Source organism: Capricornis sumatraensis, chromosome 16 (assembly GCF_032405125.1).
Source record: "Capricornis sumatraensis isolate serow.1 chromosome 16, serow.2, whole genome shotgun sequence".
In the NCBI taxonomy this organism is placed as follows: domain Eukaryota; kingdom Metazoa; phylum Chordata; class Mammalia; order Artiodactyla; family Bovidae; genus Capricornis; species Capricornis sumatraensis.
The window spans coordinates 11,185,222-11,204,124 of NC_091084.1; the positions used below are offsets into that span (position 1 = coordinate 11,185,222).

The 18,903-nt window shown below is 37.0% G+C and overlaps 1 protein-coding gene across 1 annotated transcript in view; it reads right to left on the reverse strand.

Annotated features, from left to right (window-relative positions):
* Positions 1-18,903, reverse strand: part of CNTN5 (contactin 5) — a 635,147-nt gene that overhangs the window by 315,554 nt on the left and 300,690 nt on the right. Inside the window, exon 10 of the mRNA XM_068988835.1 lies at positions 13,851-14,001. Coding sequence (XP_068844936.1) covers positions 13,851-14,001 — 151 coding nt within the window. The remainder of the gene's footprint in view (positions 1-13,850; positions 14,002-18,903) is intronic.

Sequence of the window (18,903 nt, forward strand, 5' to 3'; positions counted from 1 at the left end):
ATGAATCAACCATAGTTAAATTAGATCATGATTTATGCAAAACTGAAAAGAAATGACTGTAACTCTCAAAGGAAGGTAAAAATGTCCATCATAAAATACTTTTTTTCTGAACATCCTAGGAATCTTCTCTCTTCTCTTTTATAGTCACTGAAGAGTCACTTGGGGAGGGAGCAGGATCAACCAGTAGCATGTACTTAGATGCTTGAATTCCCAAGTATTTTAGATGTTGTTTGTCTTACGGACAAATTAAGCTGAAAGTTGTAGTCTGGGGACACTTTTGGAAAACAAAATCCTGTAAGCAGGTAGTGATTTATTCAAGCTGTGCCTATGTAGAGATCATAAACAGGCAATTTTTTTAGCAGTTTATAGTAACTGGGGTAAATTGACCATAATTAAAAGTAGAATTTGTGAGCGATTTATTAAACTAAGAATTAGATAGTGATGTAAAGCCACAAACTGGAGAAGTTCCTTGCACAACTGAACCGGAATTAGTTTGTTGTCACTTGCAGATTAAATTAACTGACTTCCTCAGTGTTACCTCCCCTGGGAACTGAGGAATGTTGGGTCTTTCCTGTTGTTTCAGATCGTAAAGAATCTGCCGGTAATTCAAGAGACCCACATTTGATTCCTGGGTCAGGAAGATTCCCTGGAGAAGGGAAAGGCTACCCACTCCAGTATTCTTGCCTGAAGAATTCCATGGACAGAGGAGCCTGGAGGTTACAGCCTATGGAGTGGCAAAGAGTCAGAGATGACTGAGAGACTAACCCTTTCACACTTCACTTGTATATAGCAATTTTTAAAAAGTGGAAATGAAACAAATTAATGGTGAAAATTGCTAAAAAATATTGTAAAGTAATTAACCTCCAATTAAAATAAATAAATTTATATTAAAAAAAATAAAAGTTTAAAAAATTTAAAAAAATAAAAAGGAGGAAAAAAAAAAAGTTGACAACCTTTGAAGAGAAACCTTTAGATTTCCCATGATCGTCTTTGGGAAATATTAGGGACAAATAATTTGAAGATTTCTTACATGCATATTTTCTGTCTTTTAATGGATCTCATTAATTTGAATACTTATGATAATTGTTATATTATCTAAACATACTATTGAAAATCAAATCATTTGAAAATGTGAAAATGCTTTTGATTTTCCATTCCCATTCAACTATTTGTCGTGGTATGAGAATATTGTTATTCAATAAATTTGAATTACTCAGGGGTCAATCATTGTCAGAGGAAGATGAAGTTTAGAAACACTGGATATCCCTTAAAACAAGGAAGATCTACAATGGGGAAAATATTAACACAGCCCAGAAGCATCACATGCTGGCATCTTTAGAATTATTTTTTGTATAACATTTGATCAATTGATCAATGTGTCACTGAAACCAAAGAACAAATAATATTTCTTATAACTGGACTGTCAATCAATACCTATGTAATCTGGTGATGGAATAGTCACTAAGTTGTGTCTAACTCTTGTGACCCCGTGGACTGTAGCCTGCCAGGCTCCTGTGTCCCTGGGATTCTCCAGTCAAGAATACTACAGTTGGTTGCCATTTCCTTCTCCAAGGAATCTTGCTGACCCAGGAATCAAACTGGGGTCTCATCTCCTTCCCTGCAGGCAGATTCTTGACCAACTGAGCTACAAGGGAAGCCAAAAAGTGAAAGGTGCTCAGTTGTGTCCCACTCTGCAACCCCATGGACTATACAGTCCATGGACTTCTCCAGGCCAGAATACTGGAGTGGGTAGCTTTTCCCTTCTCCAGGGGATCTTCCAACCCAGGGATAGAACCCAGGTGTCCCTCTTTGCAGGTGGATTCTTTACCTGCTGAGTCACAATGATAAGTCTAGTTTATCATAAAGTAAGATGAAGAAAGAGAAAATTAAAATCAAGATGATATTTTGACCACTGTGTCTGAGTTTTCAGTTTGGTTCCAAGATTCTTTTTTCTAGGGAAAATTAGATTTAAATTTAGGTCTTTATTTGGATGATTTTCTTAACATTTGTATGTGAGTGTGTGTGTGTGAGAGAGAGACAGAGAGAGAAAACTGCCTATGAAGTTAGTCTTGCATGTTTTGAGTACAGACAGGGAAGATGAATTTGAATTATCAGAAACATCATGGACACTGAAAGAATTCTGTCACTATTCTCCATGTAGATTGAACCCAACATCAATGCCAGACAATCTGATTGCTAAGATTATCACGGAATCATTGACAAGTATAAGACTTGACGTTAAAGCTCAGCATTATGATGATTAATCTTAATCTCACTTAATCTCTTTAAATTGCAAAATTGTTATATCAGTGGTGACAATATCTAAACCAAAGGGTAGTGAATTGGTTCATACTATAAATTAAATTAAAACAAGTTGAGCTAAATCATTTACTGAAACTTTTACTAACTACAGTTCTTGATACATTTCCAATGCTAGGAAAGCATAAGAAGACTGTTCTTCCTCTTGAGTTAGGATTTCAAATGTTATTGAGGTTTCAGTTCAGTCAGTTCAGTTCGGTCGCTCAGTCGTGTCCAAATCTTTGCAACCCCATGAATCGCAGCAAGCCAGGTCTCCCTGTCTATCACCAACTCCCGGACTTCACCCAAACTCATGTCCAGCGAGTCAGTGATGCCATCCAGCCATCTCATTCTCTGTCGTTCCCTTCTCCTACTGCCCCCAATCCCTCCCAGCATCAGAGTCTTTTCCAATTAGTCAACACTTCGCATGAGGTGGCCAAAGTATTGGAGATTCAGCTTCAGCATCAGTCCTTCCATGAACACCCAGGACAGATCTCCTTTAAGATGGACTGATTGGATCTCCTTGCAGTCCAAGGGACTCTCAAGAGTCTTCTCCAGTACCACAGTTCAAAAGCATCAATTCTTCAGTGCTCAGCTTTCTTCACAATCCAACTCTCACATCCATACATGACCACTGGAAAAACAATAGCCTTGACTAGACATACCTTTGTTGGCAAAGTAATATCTCTGCTTTTCAATATGCTATATAGGTTGGTCATAACTTTCCTTCCAAGGGGTACGTGTCTTTTAATTTCATGGCTGCAATCACCATCTGCAGTGATTTTGGCACCCAGAAAAATAAAGTCAGACACTGTTTCCACTGTTTCCCCATCTAGTTCCCATGAAGGGATGGGACCAGACACCATGATCTTCATTTTATGAGTGCTGAGCTTTAAGCCAACTTTTCCTCTCTCCTCTTTCACTTTCATTAAGAGGCTTTTTAGTTCCTCTTCACTTTCTGCCATAAGAGTGGTGTCATCTGCATATCTGAGGTTATTGATATTTCTCCTGGCAATTTTGATTCCAGCTTGTGCTTCTTCCAGTCCAGCGTTTCTCATGATGTACTCTGCATAGAAGTTAAACAAGCAGGGTGACAATATACAGCTTTGATGTACTCCTTTTCCTATTTGGAACCAGTCTGTGGTTCCATGTCCAGTTCTAACTGTTGCTTCCTCACCTGCATACAGGTTTTTCAAGAGGCAGGTTAGGTGGTCTAGTGTTCCCATCTCTTTCAGAATTTTCCACAGTTTCTTGTGATCCACACAGTCAAAGGCTTTGGCATATTCAATAAAGCAGAAATAGATGATTTTCTGGAACTTTCTTGCTTTTTTGTTGATCCAGCGGATGTTGGCAATTTGATCTCTGGTTCCTATGCCTTTTCTAAAACCAGCTTGAACATCAGGGAGTTCACGGTTCACGTATTGCTGAAGCCTGGCTTGGAGAATTTTGAGCATTACTTTACTAGCATGTGAGATGAGTGCAATTGTGCGGTAGTTTGAGCATTCTTTGGCATTGCCTTTCTATGGGATTGGAATGAAAACTGACCTTTTCCAGTCCTGTGGCCACTGCTGAGTTTTCCAAATTTGCTGGCATATTGAGTGCAGCACTTTCACAGCATCATCTTTCAGGATTTGAAATAGCTCAACTGGTATTCTATCATCTCCACTAGCTTTGTTCATAGTGATGCTTTCTAAGGCCCACATGACTTCACATTCCAGGATGCCTGGCTCTCGGTGAGTGATCACACCATTGTGATTATCTGGGTCATGAAGATCTTTTTTGTACAGTTCTTCTGTGTATTCTTGACACCTCCTCTTAATATCTTCTGCTTCTGTTCGGTCCATACCATTTCTGTCCTTTATCGAGACCATCTTTGCATCAAATGTTCCTTTGGTATCTCTAACTTTCTTGAAGAGATCTCTAATCTTCCCCATCTGTTGCTTTCCTCTATTTCTTTGCATTGATTGCTGAAGTAGGCTTTCTTATCTCTTCTTGGTATTCTTTGGAACTCTGCATTCAGCAGGTTATATCTTTCCTTTTCTCTTTTGCTATTCACTTTTCTTCTTTTCAAAGCTATTTGTAAGGCCTCCCCAGACAGCCATTTTGCTTTTTTGCATTTCTTTTCCATGGGGATGGTCTTGATCCCTGTCTCCTGTACAATGTTAGGAACCTCCATCCATAGTTCATCAGGCACTCTATTTATCAGATCTAGTCCCTTAAATCTATTTCTCACTTTCACTCTGTAATCATAAGGGGTTTGATTTAGGTGTTGAGGTTTACCAGTATGCTACAAGAAAGTAGAGGAGAGAAAGGGAAAAGTTTGAGTAAAGATGAGAAAATAAAGAGTTTAATTTGGGGAATTGTGAGAGTCCATTGTAATTAAAATACTTTGGAGTTTGGTTTTTCCTTTCTTTCTTTCTTTCTTTTTTTTTTTTTGTATAAAGAAGGAATAAATGGGTATAGATACACGGAGAGTGAAAGATAGTTGAACAGTTTTAAGGCAAGTGTAGATTCTGAACGTCATGTAGGTAGGTACACTGCACATTCTAGTCACAACCCCATTCATAGCATCAAGCATTATAGCATGCAGGTATGTTTAAATATTAGTTGAACCATATGAAATACTTGCTCTTCATTCATTTTTAAGTGGCAAAATAGAAATTTCATAGATTTCAACTTCATATCTATTAGATGGACTAATGAAAACATGTGGCAAATGTGGAGAACTTCAAATGGCACTCATGGATTATTATTGTATTCAGTAGAAGATTATGAGTAATTTCAGCATGTATATGACATCTTCAAAGCTGTGCTCTGAGAATATTCCTCTGGTAATGGGGAAAACCATGGCTTTTATGGGAGAGTAGGGGGAAATTTTTTTAAAAAGAAGGAAACCCAAGAAAAATGGTTAAATGCATTCTTAAATTGGATTGAAATTTTCATTTTTGTTGATTGAAGTTTTGCTCAATTGGTTAGTTGATTGGAAGGGCAGTAAAATAAGAGAGAGATCTGTTCAAATTGGACTAAAATAAATCTTGGGTGCCAATCATACCAATTTTTCTAGAATACATCTCTAAAAGACTAGGGCAAGCAATTCAAATTGTTTCCAAAACCAAGTAGATACTCTCCTTAAAGATGTAAAAATTATAGCAGGATGGATAAGAACATCCTTACCTTTTTATGTGTCCACCTCAAATCTATTTGAATTAAATGATTATAGATATATGTGATTTTAAGAAATTTAGTCCTACAAATTTTTTAGCCTATACCTTAACTTTCCTTACTAGTACATAAATTAGAAAATAGTATATAATAATTATATAAAACTTGTAAAGCACAGGAAAGCACAAAATTAAAATTACCTATAATCCACCTCTTAGGGGTATTCTGTGAACAATTTCGGGTATCTACTATATGTAGGCATAGACATAAAATTGGTATCTACTTATATTGATCTATTTCTGTCAGCTATTCTTATTACATTTGTTTGTTTTCACATCTCGTTCTTATATTTGTGACTATAAATTAGCTTTTACGCTTTACAGATCTCTCTGCTTCTCACTCTTTTGGGCTTCCATGTTCAGAGGCCTGGCTTTGTCTACTGGTAACATTCTTAGTTTCTCTTGCCTCCCTTCACTATTTCTATCAATGTCTGAGTCCCTTCCTCAAATATTAATCTTGACACCAGTCAGCTGCCCAAGACCAAGTCAAATATATTTAGGCTTCACTAGGCCTCTAATACAAGTCATTTGGATAGAGGCAAGATGTTAGTTGATTCCTACTCTCTCATCCTTATGATATTTCAATTTCCAGGTAAACTGATTCCTGGAAAAAGCTGATTGCTTTATTCTTTCTAATTTCAAGAATCCATGGATTTCATTATTTTTCCTTTATAATATTATTTAATAAAATTGTTCATTTACGAAAAATTTCAAATCTGAAAATGTATATCCTTTCCCAGACCCTTGATGGATTCATGATCCCAAAACTTATCCTGGATTGGTGTTGATGGGAGGGAGGAGGGAGAGAAACTTCTTGAGAACTTAAACAGTAGCTTCTGTGTAATAGAAGGATTCAAGTCAATTTGTAATGAGGCCCAAATTCTGAATTTAATGTGTATGGACACAAAGTAGAAGGTAGCAGAAGATTCCTTGTTCCCTTCATACCTTGATTTAGTTGTAGTTTCAAAGGTCTAGGATTGAACAGTCTTTTGATTATTTCTTAATTGAGCCTATTTTTACCCGATTCTTCCTAGAGGCCAAAAATGTGTTTCTCTACATTGCTTAATTTCCAATGGTCCTATGACTTTGCATTTTTTCCTCTTTTGTGTTTTGCTAAGATTTTAAAGAGAAGGTTAATCAGGAAGACCCTTGTGCAGTTAGTTTTTGAGACCAGGAAGTCAGCATCCTAACCCCACCGTAAGGAGTATAAGGCCATCTCCTCCTAACCCCCTTCAGCTCAGTGGACCTCTGGAATAGCATCCCCAACCATGAGTGGCAGATAACATATTGTGTATTGTAAGCAATTCACAAGTATTACATCTTATGACAGTAGCTTTCAAACCTCACTTCCCAAAGATTATTTTATTTCCTTTGAAAGCATAGATTTTAATTTACAAAGGAAGTCAACTAATATATTCTTGATATATGAATGCTCATTTTCTCTCATTTACAATTTCTTAGACTCTGGAAAGAAAAACACACACAAACACACACACACAAGATACCCAGGGTCTATATTGTTTTATGTTCTTAATATGTAAAAGACTGTCACAGAGGAAACAACAAAACAGCTTGTTCATTAGCAGACACAGCATGTAGATGGAAACAGAGGGACAGAAACAAGGCCCTAATTATACCCATGAATTCCTTTTCTTCCTGAGAAAACAAAAGAAGACTTTGTTTTCCCCTCAGTAATAATGTCCTTTAGGGCTTGTGCTAAGAATATATTTTTCCATATGTCTGTGAGTCAGTATGTGAGCCTGATCATTGTTGCCTAATAAACACAACATGAATTCCCACCAGAAGTCAACTAATGGGCACTTCAAGTGCAATTTTCTGTGCGTGTTAAATGAGGGAGTTGGAAACTTCGCTGTTCTGAAGCTCCTTTGGTGAGGAGGGGATTATTACAAAAGAGTTTCACTAAGTCTTTACTTAGATTATAGTCTCATAAAAGAAAAAAAAATACACTATAATACTACCCCTACATAGGACACTTTTTGTATTTTGGGATACAGGGTTTCCTTAGACCCATCTGAATTATAGCCCATTTTCTCTGTAACTGGTACCCACCCTCCTTGGTCTAGAAATGAAAATTGGTACTTATTACAATAATTGTAAACAATCTTTAAAACATATATGACATATTTTATGGGTTTCAATAACAGTTTTAATATATGCAGATGGAGAATAAACAAAAAACTTGTGCCTTTGCAAAAGCAATGTATTCTTCATTTCAGCCAAGATTGTCTTTGCCCACCAAAAATACAGAAAATGAACATGGAATAATGAAGGCTTAATATTTGTGCACTGCTGGAGTGCCTCTGGGTGATTATATTTTAACAGAAGTTAATGGCCAAGTAATGGAAATAATGAGCTGAAGTGAAAATCTAATATGCGTTTGATGAGCAGAACATTCTGAATGAAAGTACACTAGAGGAGAAAATCCCTATGGACTGTTTCATGTCTTAGTACTCCTGGAACAAATTAGTTTCAGTATGAAAATGGACGTGATTGATTAAGGAACTTAAGTGGACATGTGCTGGTGATTTTTTAAAGCAATGGGACAAAACCTGGAGATTCCATAAAAAAATATATATATATATAGTTTAAAAATCTTCCTCTCTATTTCCATTACTCTCTATGTATATTCATTACACGTGTATTAACATGGCCTATGATACTGATCGCAGAACAGGTAACTATTGAGCCTACTAGTTTAAAAACTATCCTAATAATATTGAACCAAGAATAGGTAAGGTTGGTGAGAATGGCCATACCATGAAAAATGCCAATAAGTGTAGGTCTGGAGTCTGATGGATAAAGTATGTTAACATAGATTAGCAAATTTATCATATGGAAGGCACTAAAGGCTTTTTAATTGCCAGATAATAACTTAATTTAGGCATGTTTCCCCTAATTATTGGAGAAAGGATAGGAATGTGTTAAAGTTTTTCAGAACTACTGATAACAAAAATTAAGACCAGTATCCAAAGATTCAAAAGTTCAAATGACACCATCATCATCACCACCACCACCACTACTGTCCACATCAGCAGCAACAGCTTTATCAATACAGTAACATTCACTGAGCACTTACTGAATGCCATATACTGCCAATGTATTTTACACACAAAATTTCATTTATTTCTCAGTACCTAACAGTTATGCTTATTATTTAGATGCTAATTTTACAAGAAAATTAAGTAACCTGTTGAAAACTCATCATCTTCCCACTTTATACACTGAGTTCTACCGTTACCCACAATGTTAAACTGCTCTGTAAATTATAAATGCTACAGACTTAAAAGCAATCATCATCATTATTAACAATAATATGATTTACTGTTTGAGCAGCAGTTCATACAAATCATTTCCTGATATAGACAATTTATTCTTATAAAAAACAAATGACTATAAACAACTCACAAACTCTGACATAATCCATTTTCTTACATATTTTAGTTGTATCACTTAGGGTCAAATGAATGAAATATTTTGTATGTATAACTTATTTGTTAATCATATTTCTTCTAAAATTCATGTTATGTCTTAGTTATTCTTTCTTACATTTTAAAATTTGCATGCATGTGTGCATGTTAAAGTATCTTTAATCTTGTCAGTCTCTCTGTGACTCTATGGACTGTAGCCTACTAGGTTCTTCTGTCCTTGGAGGTTCTCCAGGCATGAATACTGGAGTGGGTTGAAGTGTTCTCCTCCAGGAGATCTTCCCAATCCAAGTATCAACCCCCTGTCTCCTATGACCCCTGCACTACAGTAATACTCAAAATTCTCCAAGCCAGGCTTAAGCTATATGTGAACTGTGAACTTCTAGATGTTCAAGCTAGCTTAGAAAAGGCAGAGGATCCAGAGATCAAATTGCCAACATCTGCTGGATCATCGAAAAATCAAGAGAGTTCCAGAAAAAACATCTATTTCTGCTTTATTAACTATACCAAAGCCTTTGACTGTGTGGATCACAATAAACTGTGGAAAATTCTGAAAGAGATGGGAATACCAGACCTCCTGACCTGCCTCTTGAGAAACCTATATGCAGGTCAGGAAGCAACATTTAGAACTGGACATGGAACAACAGACTGGTTCCAAATAGGAAAAGGAGTACATCAAGGCTATATATTGTCACCCAGCTTATTTTAACTTATATGCAGAGTACATCATGAGAAACCCTGCACTGGAAGAAGCACAAGCTGGAATCAAAAATTGCTGGGAGAAATATCAATAACCTCAGATATGCAGATGACACCACCTTTATGGAAAAAAGAAAATGAAAGAGGAGAGTGAAATAGTTGGCTTAAAGCTCAACCGTCAAAACGAAGATCATGGCATCTGGTCCCATCACTTCATGGGACATAGATGGGGAAACAGTGAAAACAGTGGCTGACTTTTTATTTTGGGGGGGGTTTTCCAAAATCACCTCATATGGTGACCGCAGCCATGAAATTAAAATATGCTTACTCCTTGAAAGAAAAGTTATGACCAATCTAGATAGCATATTCAAAAGCAGAGACATTACTTTGCCAACAAAGGTCCGTCTAGTCAAGGCTATGGTTTTTCCTGTGGTCATGTATGGATGTGAGAGTTGGATTGCGAAGAAAGCTGAGCACCGAAGAATTGATGCTTTTGAACTGTGGTGTTGGAGAAGACTCTTGAGAGTCCCTTGGACTGCAAGGAGATCCAACCAGTCCATTCTAAAGATCAGCCCTGGGTGTTCTTTGCAAGGAATGTTGCTAAATCTGAAACTGCAGTACTGTGGCCATCTCATGTGAAGAGTTGACTCATTGGAAAAGACTCTGATACTGGGAGGGATTGGGGGCAGGAGGGGAAGGAGACGATAGAGGATGAGATGGCTAGATGGCATCACCGACTCGATGGATGTGTGTTTGAGTGAATTCCAGGAGTTGGTGATGGACAGGGAGGACTGGCCTGCTTGGATTCATGGGGTCACAGAGTCGGACATGACTGAGCGACTGAACTGAACTGCACTGAACTTGAGATTGTAGTCTTAGTGAAACTCGACACTGCCGAAAATGTTAGTAAGTTATATTTTGCAAATGTGCCTGTCAATTTTTAAGAATAAAAATACACTATTATTTTTGATATTTGTTATTAAAGTAAACAAATTTACAGATTTAAACATATAGTTCAGGGTAACAAAATGTTAACTAATTGTGTCCAAATCTTACTTTTACTTAAATAAAAACACCTTTCAATATTATTGCTAAATAGCATTTTGACCAGAGGTATTGAAATATGGAAAATATTAGTGATCTTAGTTTGATGCCATAGTATTTCACTGTTAACCAAGGAGTTAGCAGTAAATAGAATAGGGAGCAAGAAAACTGGAAAATTCACAACTATGCATTTTGACTTCTGTGAAATAAAAAGTTTATTATTCTCATATTTTTGTAATAGAAATTCATAATCCCATTCCTTTTTCAGTACTTTTGATTTGACAAAAGAGATAGCACCACACTTATTAAAAATAATGTGATATTTACAAATAGTTGATGAGGGACATTCTAAGGTGAACTGAAATAAGTAAGGCAAGGCTCACATGTTGTTTCCAAAAATAAAACAAAGTAATGCATTTCAAATGGAATGGCTTATACTAATATGACATATATATTTTAATGACATTATGAGAAAATTTAATACATTCAAGAAAATGATCTGCTTTATTGACTATGCCAAAGCCTTTGACTGTATGGATCACAGTAAACTGTGGAAAACTCTGAAAGAGATGAATACCAGACCACCTGACCTGCCTCTTGAGAAACCTATATGCAAGTCAGGAAGCAACAGTTTGAACTAGACGTGGAACAAAAGACTGGTTCCAAATAGGAAAAGGAGTACGTCAAGGCTGCATGTTGTCACCCTGCTTATTTAACTTCTATGCAGAGTACATCATGAGAAATGCTGGACTGGAAGAAGAACAAGCTGGAATCAAGATTGCTGGGAGAAATATCAATAACCTCAGATATGCTGATGACACCACGCTTATGGCAAAAAGTGAAGAGGAACTAAAAAGCCTCTTGATGAAAGTGAGAGAGGAGAGTAAAAAAGTTGGCTTAAAGCTCAACATTCAGGAAACGAAAATCATGGCACCTGGTCCCATCACTTCAGGGGAACTAGATGGGGAAACAGTGGAAACAGTGTCAGACTTTACTTTTCGGGGCTCCAAAATCATGGCAGATGGTGACTGCAGCCATGAAATTAAAAGACACGTACCCCTTGGAAGGAAAGTTATGACCAACCTAGATAGCATATTCAAAAGCAGAGACATTACTTTGCCAACAAAGGTATGTCTAGTCAAGGCTATGGTTTTTCCATTGGTCATGTATGGATGAGAGTTGGACTGTGAAGAAGGCAGAGCACCGAAGAATTGATGCTTTTGAACTGTGTTGTTGGAGACGATTCTTGACCATCCCTTGGAGTGCAAGGAGATCCAACCAGTCCATTCTAAAGATCAGTCCTGGGTGTTCTTTGGAAGGAATGATGCTAAAGCTGAAACTCCAGTACTTTGGTCACCTCATGGGAAGAGTTGACTCATTGGAAAAGACTTTGATGCTGGGAGAGACTGGGGGCAGGAGGAGAAGGGGACGACAGAGGATGAGATGGCTGAATGGCATCATGGACTCGATGGACATGAGTCTGAGTGAACTCCAGGAGATGGTGATGGACAGGGAGACCTGACATGCTGCGATTCATGGGGTCGCAAAGAGTTGAGCACGACTGAGTGACTTAACTGAACTGACGCAATGTAAAGTATATGTTCTTACTAGGATACTACAAAATCATTGTCTTCTGCTATAATAAAAGGTTTGTGTGAGGTTTTTGTTTCTTTGTTTTCTTTTTGTTTGTTTTTTCATATTTCTGAGCAACAATCATTAAAAATTCATTTCAACCATATACAATTCAACCAAATGCAACACTGAATTTACAGCTTGTAATTTGCTTCCCAAGCTCACTTGCACTAAGAAATAGTTTTTTTTTTTTTTAACAAAATATCCATGATGTGAGAGATAAGTCACTTCAATCATATCCAACTCTTTGTGACCCTATGGACCATAGCCCACCAGGCTCCTCTGTCCATGGGATTCTCCAGGCAAGAATATTTGAGATGGCTGCCATGCCCTCCTCCAGAGGATCTTCCCAACCCAGGGATCAAACCCATATCTCTTGCATTGCAGATGGATTCCTTACCACTGGTGCTACCTGGGAATCCCAATGTCTGTGATAATCCATATCAATTCTAGGCAGCATAGAAGCTCGGGCCTGACCATAATCCAATCATTCATAAATTATTTCATTAGAGACATGCAATTTAAAATATTTCTCAGATTTGAATGGGAAAAGCATATATTCCAAAGATATTTTTCAAATATGTCAAAATATTCCAAAATTACTTAAGGAATTGTTTAAATGGGTTCTAATGCTGACTTAAATTATTTTAACTATAAGTTTACTGAGACCAAAACATAAATCAAAACATAAATTCCTTATTTTTATAGATCAAGTAAAAAACATAACCTTAAACAACATATACAACATTATTTTAACATAATAGAGGATAATATTTTATCAAACCACCATTTGCAACACCAGATAATAATGATTGGTAACGCATGGGACTTTTGAATTTGTTGTACATAGACTGTTGGGCAACTATGTGATGCTCTCATCATTTTTCCCCATTTCTATCTAGTCCTATCCTCTGCTTTGACTTTAAGTATCAATGACAGACCTTTATATGGTAGAAAGTTCTCTGTACATTCCTCATTTGCATATAGCAACTGAAATAATTCTATAGTATTTTTCATTAACATAATTAAAGCAGAAATGAAAATTTAGATGCAAATTTCGCTTGGCAGTATTCTGTAATAAAGGGATTACCCAGGATATCAAGAATATGTTTATATTATTTTAATACTAACATTGAAATGATAACCCATCATCTAAAAATTATTGTAGATAACTTCTGGGTCCTTAAACCTGGAGACCCAAAATGAAAAATTAGCTAACTGAATGAAAGTGTTTGCTTTCTTCGTAAGCTGGTGAAATTCCCAGTTGGTGCTGAAATACCACAAAAACAAAGAAGTATGGCCATTTTGAGATAGAACTTTTTCCTTTATAGATCACTTGTTCTTTCCGTTATAGATCTTTTTTTAATCATTATGAAAACAAAACCATAGCTCAGTCATTTCATGAAATATGTCTCAAAATTATGTTAAGACTCATATATTTTGTCTGTATCATCTGCAACTTCAGAAAAGTCTGATATTAAAAGTTTAAATTATGAAATAGACTTCTTACCTTTTATTCTCTCTAACTGCTTTGTCTCCCTTCTTCCAAGAGATAGTTGGTTTTGGAGATCCTTGAGGTTTGCACTCTATGATGACTTCTTGGTCTTTGGGAATAATTATTGTTTTCCTCAGTTGATTCAGTGCAAAAGTGGGAGCTGAAGCTATAAAAAAGAAAAGGTTAATTCTACCAGAAGCAATGACAGTAATTTCTAATGGATGACTCACAGAGATTGGGCAATTTTATCTTTGGAATGCATTATTAATAAAATCATAGGATAGCTACACATATAAAAGGCACTAATTTGAAATTTAATTATTACTTAATAGATATCTTATTAGCTGTCCTTTCCTTTAGCAGGTTCTTACTATTGTGGGGCCTACTGAACCCGTGTCTCCCGCATTGTAAGCAGACAGTTTACCATCTGAGCCACCAGGGAAGTCCACAGACAAAGGTTGTTTCAAAGAATGAGATGCTTTAATTATAATTAAACTTTAATTGTGAAAGCTTAATGATCCCCTTGGGCGAAAGGTGAAGGGGTTGAACATGGGTCTGTTTGGGCCTTCCTTTGGAAAAATGGAGGCTATGGATAAAGCAATCCTGTGTCACCTGTTTCTAATCTCTGAGTCTTGACGCATATTTTATTTAATAACGTGCATGTGTGTGTGTGTTTAGGCTCTCAATCATGTCCAATCATTGTAACACATAATTTTCCAGGCAAGAATACTGGAACAGGTTATCATTTTCTACTCCAGGGGTCTTCCTGACCCAGGCATGGAACTGGGATCTCCTGCACCTCCTGCACTGGCAGGCAGCTTGTTTAAACTGGGCCACCTGAGAAGTCCATTTAAATAGTATACAAAACTAAATGTAGAATTTTAAGAAATACATTTTTAAGAAATTAAATCATTTAAATTTCAACTCATTGGTTGCAATTATTCACCTAAGCCTGAACATTCATTAATACTTATCTTGTATTACTAGAGTTTTATTAATAGTTTTCATGTAAACTTCCCAAGACATTCCAGTAGATAACCGTGGTTAAGAATGCTGAACTAAAGTTCAGTGCAGATCAGTTGCTCAGTCGTATCCAACTATTTGTGACCCATGGACTGCAGCATGCAAGGCTTGCTGCACCACCAAATCCTGGAGCCTATTCAAACTCATGTCAAGCCCATCAGAGATGCCATCCAAGCATCTCATCCTCTGTCATCCCCTTCTCCTCCTGCCTTCAATCTTTCCCAGAATCAAGGTCTTTTCAATGAGTCAGTTCTTCCCATCAGATGGCCAAAGTATTGGAGTTTCATCTTCAGAATCAGTCCTTCCATGAATATTCAGGACTGATTTCCTTTCGAATGAATTGATTGGATCTCCTTGTAGTCCAAGAGACTGTCAAGAGTCTTCTCCAACATCACAGTTCAAAAGCATCAATTCTTTGGTGCTCAGCTGTCTTTGTATTCCAACTCTCACACCCATACATGACTACTGGAAAAGCCATAGCTTTGACTAGACAGAACTTTGTTGTCAAAGGAAATGTCCCTGCTTTTTAATATGCTGTCTAGTTTGGTCATAGGTTTTCTTCCAAGGAGCAAGTGTCTTTTAATTTCATGGCTTCACTCGAAGTCTTACTGTTTCCACTATTTCCCCATGTATTTGTCATGATGTGATCGGACCAGATGCCATAATCTTCTTTTTCTGAATGTTGACTTCAGAGCCAACTTTTTCACTCTCCTCTTTCACTTTCATCAAGAGGCTCTTTAGTTCTTCTTCACATTCTGCCATAAGGGTGGTGTCATCTGCATATTTGAGGTTATTGATATTTCTTTCAGCAAACTTGATTTCAGCTTTTGCTTCATCCAGCCCAGCACTTTGCATAATGTACTCTGCATATAAGTTAAATAAGCAGGATGACAATATACAGCCTTGACATACTCCTTTCCCAATTTGGAACCAGTCTGCTGTTCCATGTCCAGTTCTAACTGTTGCTTCTTGACCTGAATACAGATTTCCCAGGAGTCAGGTGAGGGGGTGTGGTTATTTCCATCTCTTTAAGAATTTTCCATAGATTGCTGTGATCTAAAAAGTCAAAGGCTTTGCCATAGTCAATAAAGAAGTAGGTGTTTTTCTGGAACTCATGTGCTTTTTCCATGATCCAACAGATGTCAGCAGTTTGATCTCTGGTTCCTCTGCTTTTCCAAGCCCAGCTTGAATATCTAGAAGTTCATGGTTCATGTATTGCTGAAGCCTGGCTTGGAGAATTTTGAACATTACTTTACTAGTGGGTAAGATGAGTGCAATTGTGTGGTAGTTTGAGCATTCTTTGGCATTGCCTTTCTTTGGGATTGGAATGAAAACTGACCTTTTCCAATCCTGTGGCCACTGCTGAGTTTTCCAATTTTGCTGACATATTGAGTGCAGCACTTTCACAGCATCATCTTTTAGGATTTGAAATAGCTTACCTGTAATTCCATCATGTCCACTAGCTTTGTTTGTAGTGATGCTTCCTAAGGCCCACTTGACTGCATTTCAGGATGTCTGGCTCTAGGTGAGTGATCACACCATCATGATTATATGGGTCCTGAAGATCTTTTTTTGAAGATTTTTTCTGTCCTTAATTGTGCCCATCTTTGCATAAAATATTCCCTTGGTATCTCTAAGTTTCTTGAAGAGATCTCTAGTCTTTCCCATTCTATTGTGTTCCTCTATTTCTTTGCATTGATCACTGAGGAAGGTTTTCTTATCTTTCCTTGCTATTCTTTGGAACTCTGCATTCAAATGGGTATATCTTTCCTTTTCTTCTTTATCTTTAGTTTCTCTTTTTTTCTCAGCTATTTGTAAGGCTTCCTCAGTCAACCATGTTGCCATTTTGCATTTCTTTTTCTTGCGGATGGTCTTGATCCCTGCCTCCTGTACAATGTCATGAACTCCGTCTATGGTTCTTTAAGCACTCTGTCTATCAGATCTATTCCCTTGAATCTATTTATCACTTCCAGTGTATAATTGTAAGGGATTTGATTTAGGTCATACCTGAATGGTCTAGTGGTTTTCCCTACTTTCTTTAATTTAAATCTGAATTTGACAATAGGGAGTTCATAATCTCAGCCACAGTCAGCTTCCAGCCTCATTTTTGCTTACTGTATAGAGCTTCTCCTTCTTTGGCTACAAAGAATATAATCAATCTGAATTTGGTATTGACCTTCTGGTGATGACCATGTGTAGTCTTCTCTTGTGTTGTTGGAAGAGGGTGTTTGCTATGACCAGTGCATTCTCTTGGCAAAACTCTGTTAACCTTCGCCCTGCTTCATTCTGTACTTCAAGGTCAAATTTGCCCGTTACTCCAGGTATTTATTGACTTCCTACTTTTGCATTCCAGTCCCCTATAAAGAAAAGGACATCTTTTTGGAGAGTTTGTTTGTTCTAGAAGGTCCTGTGGTTCTTCATTGAACCGTTCTTCAGCATTAGTGGTTGGGGTATAGACTTATATTACTGTGATATTGAGTGGTTTGCCTTGGAAACAAACAGAGATGATTCTGTCGTTTTTCAGATTGCATCCAAGTACTGCACTTCAGACTCTTTTGTTGGCTATGATGGGTACTCTGTTTCTTCTAAAGGATTCTTACCCACAGTTTTAGATATAATGGTCATCTGAGTTAAATTCACTAATTCCAGTCCATTTTAGTTCACTGATTCCTAAAATGCTGAAGTAAAGAATATGTGAAAAAACAAACAAATGGAAAAAGAGACACCTTTATATCTAAAAGAGAAACTGGAAAATATCTCTACAAGTTTACTGTATCTTAAATATTTATTTATGCCAATATGACAATCTTATGAATAATTTCATTTGTGTTTTATGTTCATTACATAGAAGTATAGCATAGTTATACTTAGCACATAACACATAACATTAAAACATATCTAATGTTTTAGCATAGCATATCAGTCAGTCAAGTCGCTCAGTTGTGTCTGACTCTTTGAGACCCCATGGACTGTAGCCTACCAAGCTCCTCTGTCCATGGGATTTTCCAGGCAACAGTACTGGAGTGGATTGCCATTTCCTTCTCCAGGGGATCTTCCCGACCCAGGGATCGAACTCAGGTCTCCCGCATTGTAGACAAACACTCTACCGTCTGAGCCACACAAACAGAAAAAGGTACCAACTGAGATGAGTTAAGAAATTGAAAGAAAAGTTTAGGAATTTATAGAAAGATAACATATTTGGTTGCCTACTGGAGATATACCTTATTAAAGGTAATTTTGAAAGTATATTTTTGAATAAGAAAGGGACCCATTTGAGAGTGTTTCTAGATAAACCATTGATTAGGTGAGTGCTGAAGCAGTTTTTAAATTCAGAAATACAGGTGTATGAGTTAACAGGAAAGTAAATATTTTTTGATTGGTTAGGATGTAATACACTGAAACATGGACTTCTGTATCAACATTGGATGGATTTGTTATAGTGTGAAAAAATTTCAAATGTAAACATTCATAATTCAAGTTGATTTATGGCATATTATATTTAACTGATATATGAAAGGCACATTTTCAGATTCCAAGAGCTTGGGTGTTTCCGTTAATGTGCTTTGGGTCAGTGGGAAGTACAAAGCACAATCAGGCTTTTGCCCACTTTTGAGAAATGGTGTGTTAAGATCATCTAAGTCTCTCTCTCTGTATTATAATTATCCCAGAACCAAAATTTAGAAAATCTTGAGAGTGAGAAAAAGGAAAATCAATTCCAGTGACCTAAAGAGGCTCAGTCTGGTAGTCTATTCCCCTGAATTGAATTTTTCTTGTAGTAGAGTGTGAATTAGTGCTAGTGTTCTGGTTATATTACAGAATGTAACCCTATGAACTTACTGTGCCTGGCTTTAGGAGGGGTCTCATCAACCTGTTAAGGTGATAACATCCCTTTGACAGAGAATGCTTTCTTGGGAGTCCTGCCTTGCAGGAGTCACATACCTACTGGTAGGTAGGAGCAGTTTGGGAAAATATTAAGCATTGTTATGTTGATAACCTACATTCTGCTCCTCTACCCTTATGACAATTTTCCTTGAAAGTTAGCATA